We start from the raw sequence: 7,280 nt of genomic DNA on the forward strand, positions 1-7,280 counted from the left end.
GAGAGAGAGAGTATTGTACATGAGAAAAGATAAATATTTAAAGATTGTAAAGGAAGTCTACATAAATATATTCTCAAAAACCGAAATCTTTTAAAAGTGAAATAATGTAAACGAATGAATGTTTAAAAGATGTGATGCAGTTTCTTCCAGCACTCGATAATTAAGTGAGACAATGATTGAAAGAAATTAAAGCTTGGATAAAAGAAGAAGTTAATTAGTATTCTGTTAATAAATCTTTTCTTTTCTTTGCATCCATAACAAAGCCTAGAAATAGTTTGTCCCCCGTCTCCGTTTCAACAAGAGACATCGTAAGAACAAAAAGACCAGCATTTTGCAAACAAGTCTTTATTATTGAATTTCCATTTTATTGTTGTGTAAATGTTTCATTCATAATAGGAAGGTTTGCGTCTCTTAGGCAAATGTAACAAACGCTGAAAAGTAGAGAATTTTAAACAGAATAAAGAAAGACCAGATGAAAAAGGTCAGAACCCCTTCATTCTTTTTGCCTTTCTCTGCTTATAAAACAGTAAAATAAAACGAGCGTGTGGGAGTGTAGCTCCCCAACTGAGCTCCCCGTTGGGGAGACAAGGGGTGGCACTTAGTGCGTGGGGTGTCAGGGGTTGGCATCCTACCCTATATTAGCTACCGCACACGAACCGTGCGCATTTGGCGGTAGGCAACGACAAAGTCCTGCTCACGGGCTCAGTGGAAGCAGAGACTCCACCAGCGTTCCATTCAACCACTCAAACATCGCGCTTTCCAGCTACAGCCCAGACAGAGAGAGAGAAAGAGAGCGAGAGAGAGACTCACTTTGGAGCCGTTGCCTACGTTTCTCATTTTCACAGAACGTCAGACACGTCTTCCCTTCTAGAAATCCGAACCTTTTTTCGGAAGTTTCACACCTATTTCACGCTTTTGGCGGGAAAACCGAACATCTCCAACACCAAAATGATGTCAAGTGCAGCCGTCATGCTAGTTGCAACCCTTGGGCTGGCCGCCCTCACCCACGCCCAACCAATGAACGAGTCTCCATCGGCCGCCGCTCACGCGCCCTCACCGAACACCCATCATACCCAAAGGCTTCAGAAAAGGACAGTTAGCAAGGAACCAACTGCCGAGGTAAGTTTTACTACTTCAATTATTTCTAGAGGGGTTAGTAAAGCTGCAGACCTACGTTCAATATAACAATCTAACAATAAGAATAATTGAACTCGTGGTCGCTATTATACTTCCTACAAAATGCAAACATCCAAAGTAATTTACGGAACAATTTTTCGTAAAGGAACTGCCCTTTATGTGTTCATACCTGTTTCACTGTATGAACTATTAAATAATATATAAACCCACACACACACACACACACACACACACATATATATATATATATATATATTGAATATATGCTTTGGCTATGAAAAACTAATTTTTGCCACTTCCAAAAAAAGTTATTTTCCTACTTTTCATTAAAAAGAATGGCTGGCAATGAGAGGAGCATCTTATTAATAACTAAGGTGGCTAGTCCTTTATAAGAAAATGAACGAGAAAAATTTCTATCAATGAGGGGAGCCCGTCCTGATGGAGATAAACAATAATGATGCTTAATCATAAGTCTCTATTATACACGGCACGAATATAAATTTATATATATATATATATATATATACATATATATATTTATTTATATATATATATATATATATATATACATATATATATAAATATATATATATATATATATATATATTATATATATATATATATATATATTCATATATATATATATGTATATATATATATATATATATATTTGTATATGTGTGCGTGTGTGTATGTGTCTGTGTATGTTCGCTTGTGTGTCACTGTACAGTATATGTAATATTTTTTTTTAGTTTCTCAAGAAATTTATATTAATAAGAAATCAGTCATAACTAATCATTTCATTTTTCTAAGTAGCTTTTCTTTCAATGATGTATCCTGGTTATCTTTACTTGAATATTTTCCGACATTAGAAAAGTCCTAATCAAATACGCTTCGATGGCCATCCACCTTCGTCTCTTACCTCTTTTAAATGACGCTCGGTCGAGAGCCAGGTAAAGTTGGCTCAGATATATCTTTTGTATTTTACATTCACCTTTCTTATAATTATTTTCTATTGGAAGATCTTTTCTAGCTTCATTAATTGTGTATCTTAGCTTTCCTACTTTTCTTCCTTTATCTTTACTTTTAACTGTAAATAAGTGATTTACCAAAAGTCAATTCATCTACCATCCAGATATTTGAATTTTCCGCTAAGTCTTTCTCGTTAAAATAAATTTATATCTTTCTTTCTTTATTAAGCATTTTCAAACTTTCCCCATTCTTTGCAACTGTCTTGCAGCCGTCACCTAATATTTTGATTTTCGAAAATATTGATTATTTTTCCACAATCCATTCCCAGACACTTCTCGTCAACCTATCGAAATATTACTGAAAATTTTACAACAGATTCCATCTAAGTTTCACTTCTGTCTTTAAACGATTATAATTCCTTTAAAAACCACCCCTCAGATCACATATTATTTCAAATAATCTGCATATTACATCTTTGTAAGTCGTATAGTAACCTACAATAGATTTTCTCCATAACAATGACTACGACACGTCAAATTTCTCACTTAACTCTTTCATAATAATAACTTTTTTGAGCCCTTGTAAAAGTGACCATAATATCAACCACCTTTTGCAGGTATACATAGTGTGGGTTATTATGCACAAAGCATGATCAGAATTACCATAAATTCTAGAAACTTTGTACAATGAGCTAATCTAACGTGTTCAGTCCTTTGAAATATTCTCTTTATCACAGCATACCTTTGCACCATGGATAAAAGCTCGCATATGATAAAGGTTTTAAAAAAGAATTCCTCAAAGGAATCCCATCATCTCTTGCCTCTATCTTCTTTACCTATATTCTTCTTTACCTTTCCAACGTTCACCCCAACAACCAATCAATCATCCCCTATTCTCTTATAACTATCATCTACAATCAGCATCCCTTCAAAGACTGCATTAACTGCAGAGTATCATTCCACTTGCATCTTTTATTTTCTTATTCTAAGATGTAATTATTCATTTGAACATTTTTCATGTCATTCACACTTTTTATGACTGAATTTCTCCTAAAGACGTCTAAATGATCCTAAATACTTTTTCATACTTCAAGCTTCCTTATTCATCCTCTAAAATTCTGTCCTGCAAAGGCTTATTCATTTTGCCCTCTTCTACTCCCTCAACTTTTTTTTTTTTTACCTCTTTCCTAAGAGAATATTTTTAAACACAATACTGCTGATAGGTAGTAGGTTGGCCAAGGCACCAGCCACCCCTTGAGATACTACCGCTAGAGAGTTATTTGGTTCTTTGACTGGCCAGACTATACTACATTGGATTTCTCTCTCTGGTTACGGGTCATTTAATCTTTGCCGATACATACACAGAATAGTCAGGCCTATTCCTTATACATTCACCCTTTCCTCATACACTTGACAACACGGAAATTGCCAAACAATTCTTCTTCTCTCAAGAGGTTAACTACTGCACTGTAATTGTTCAGTGGCTACTTTCCTCTTGATGAGGGTAGAAGGGATTCTTTAGGTAAGCAGCTCTTCTAGGAGAAGGAAACTCCAAAATCAAACCATTATTCTCTAGTCTTGGATAGAGCCACGGCCTTTGTACCATGGTCTTCCGCTGTCTTGGGCTAAATTAGAGATCTCTTGCTTGAGGGTACTATTCTATCCTGTTTCTCTTCCTCTTATTTTTTTTTTTCAAGTTTTTATCCTCCTGTTATTATCAAGTTTTTATAGTTTATATATGAAATTTTGATTTTAATGTTATTATTGTTCTTAAACTTCCCTTGTAGTTTTTCCTTATTTCCTTTCCTCACTGAGCTATTTTCCCTGTTGGATCCCTGAAGTTTATAGTATCCTGCATTTCCAACACGGGTTGTAGTTTAGCAAGTAATAAAAATAAAAATAATGGTCCTATCCACACTTCTATTAAGCCTTCTTCTCAGTCAAATTTGGGTTAAATGATTGATATTCTCACCTTAGTTTGCTCTCATCAATTTATTTACCCATTTACGTTGTATGTACAATAACCGCAAGATATCTTTCTTTTCAGTGCTCTCTTTTCCCGTAAATCTTTCAATTTCCTTTTTCTGGAAAACAACTTCCAACAATGAAGTCAATTTCAAAAAGACATATCCGTGATCCTCTCCAATCTCTTTCTTCAACCATATTCATCCAACTAATTATGCACCTCCTTTTTTTTCCACTACTTCCATATCAAAATGGATTAGCACAATTATATTTTCTCTTTCTTCAAAATTAGCAAGACAAGATCCTGACTTTTCCCGTAACTTTCCCTATATTCTCACACTTTTTGAATTCGAAGACCAAATATTCTTACTATAAAGACTAATTTTGCAGGATTCGGGGAAAATACATAAAGATTAATCTAATTTGGTTTCACTATACGATATAAAACCCAACTCGATCCCCTTCCGAATACTAACTATCCCTCATTTCCTTTTTACTCACAACACATCCAGTTTTGTTCAACCTCCTAGACAGAATATCTGTTTTATAATCAACTATCTAAGCTGATGGGCGGTGAACCCTTTATCGCCAAGCAAAGATGTGAGGACCCTATACAGTACTTCCAATTTCTAGCATCCTTTATTAAGTTTCAACTCTTGCTATTTATGCTGTTACTACTGCTCCGTCTAAAGCAATAATATTCTTTATTACAATTATGTCTATCATTAATTTACCATCACTCTTATTATCTCTAGTAACATTTATAAAAAATCAGAAACTCCAACCAGGAAGTTTTTTTTAGTCTTTTAAGATCTTAGTTTTCCTTTTGATATCTGCCATCACATTTTATCCTAATATAACTTCCACAGTCTGTGCCATCTCATCTTTGAAATTCATATAAGTTGGTGGCACCATCATACATCCTGACATTACGGACTCGTCTTCTTTGATCTCATGATATTAAAGTCATTAAACTAATTTAATTTAGTAGATGATAATCTACCTAATTAAGACAAGTTTAAAGATCGCAGTCGTCGAGGTATGGTTACGTCACATATATATATATGTGAATTAGGTAATGTAACTAATGGAAACACTTTCTCGAAGATTCTTTTAAAAGATATCTGTAACGTAACTTCTTTATGACTAAAACAAGCACACTTTACACACATACACACACACAGTATATATATATATATATATATACGCACACACATACATATATATATATATATATATATATATATATATATATATATATACATATATATATAAGGATATATATATATATATATATATATATATATAAGGATATATATATATATATATATATTATATATATATATATATATATATATTATATACTGTATATATACACACATACATACATATATATATATATATATTTATATATATATATATATATATATATATATATACTGTATATATACACACATACATACATACATATATATATATATATATATATCAGTAAAGCAGCAAAACCAGGAGAGGCAAGATGCTACAAGTACAATAACTCCAATACGGAAAAGAGTAAAAGAAATAAAGTATAAAATGTAACCGGAACAACAGAGAATTACAAACATGATAAACGCAAATGAATTATGAAGTGAGATTCGTATAAGTCTTTTTAAAAAGAAAACTTTTGTAAGCAAAGATTCAACGGCATTTCAATGGATATTGTTATATAATTTGGTTATATCTAAAACAAAAATTCTAGAAAAACTGCGTGGTATTGAACCTTATCTAGGAAATGAAAGATTGATAGAAATATCTAAAATCTAGTAATAGGAGAAGATTGGTAGGCTATCGTTTAAAGAGATCAGAAGCCAAAGAAGTTTGAATGACCATAAATTCCAGAAACATTGTACAATGAGCTATTCTAACCACAGCACCAGAGATTGATACTGAAATCTGGTATAGAAAAATTCAATGGGATTTGGGTAAATTAAAGGGAGGTACAAATCCGTATCAAGATTCTAATTTAGGGATTCAATTCCTGAATCCAGGATTATCTACTATACTTATCAATTAGTCAATCTATTAGAATTTCTCTAATCAAAATACTAACCCAACTAATCAAATGCATACATATAATATATTATATGAATTAGTTTGAATCCTTAAATAATCATAGAAATGAAATGAGGATTCAGCTAAATTACGGTAATGTTACGTGTGATGTAATTAAGTTAACAGTATATTTGGGAAAGTATTTAAAGTGACACACTGACAAACGTTAGTCAGTATTTCAACCTGTTTCATTGTTTACTAATAATGCTAAATCAATATTTCCATCTTAAGCGAGTTCAGTGTTATATTGATACAATGAATAATATACAATGCCAAGGTAAAGCAACAATAATTTTTTGCATATCTTTTTTAACTTTAAGTGGGTCACTATATCAGGTGGCAGCTATTAAAAAAAAAAAAAAAAAAAGGAAACCGCAGTCTCGCGGCCACCTTCCCATTTATCTTTTGACGGCTGAATTGTAGAGGAACCAATTTTACTGTAAAACCTTTGTAACATTAGATGTTTCTTACACCTACACTGATAATTCAGTGTACCGAAACCCTTGTATACACTGCCAATTCCCATATTTTCAATGCAGTTTTGCGCTTCCTGGATATTAAGGCCAAATACTCTTTCACAACATCTATTCTATTCAACCATTTCTACGCCTTCTCCTCTTACATAGTCTGAATGACATACTCTTTATGCTAGACTTTTATCATCAATCCTTTCCACAAGACTAAACCTTCTAAAGATACTATAATCTAGCCTGTCATAAACCCTCACCCTTCAATCACTTTTGTATATATCATCATCTCCTCCTACAGCTATGTCCATAGGTGTAGGAGTTCACCCGTCGTTTCTATCTTGTTCTTTTAAATCAATAGTTCTCCACTCATTATCTCCTACTTCACGATTCATAGTCCTCATCCATGTAGGCCTGGGCCTTCCTACTCTTCTTGTGCCTTGTGGAGCCCAGTTGAAAGTTTGGTGAACTAATCTCTTTTGGGGACTGAGAAGAGCATGACCAAACCATCTCCATCTACCCCTCACCATGATCTCATCCACATATGGCACTTGAGTAATCTCTTTTATAGTTTCATTTCTAATCCTGTCTGCCATTTAACTCCCAATATCCTTTTGAGGGCTTTACTCTGAAATCTTCAAAATAT

General features: G+C 33.2%; 1 protein-coding gene across 1 annotated transcript in view; it reads left to right on the top strand.

Annotated features, from left to right (window-relative positions):
• Positions 1–671: 671 nt before the first annotated feature.
• Positions 672–7,280, top strand: part of AstC (Allatostatin C) — a 142,954-nt gene continuing 136,345 nt past the window's right edge. Inside the window, exon 1 of the mRNA XM_068364031.1 lies at positions 672–1,119. Within this exon, the coding sequence (XP_068220132.1) occupies positions 949–1,119 (171 nt within the window). The 5' untranslated portion in view covers positions 672–948. The remainder of the gene's footprint in view (positions 1,120–7,280) is intronic.

This window comes from Palaemon carinicauda, chromosome 40 (genome assembly GCF_036898095.1).
Source record: "Palaemon carinicauda isolate YSFRI2023 chromosome 40, ASM3689809v2, whole genome shotgun sequence".
In the NCBI taxonomy this organism is placed as follows: Eukaryota; Metazoa; Arthropoda; class Malacostraca; order Decapoda; family Palaemonidae; genus Palaemon; species Palaemon carinicauda.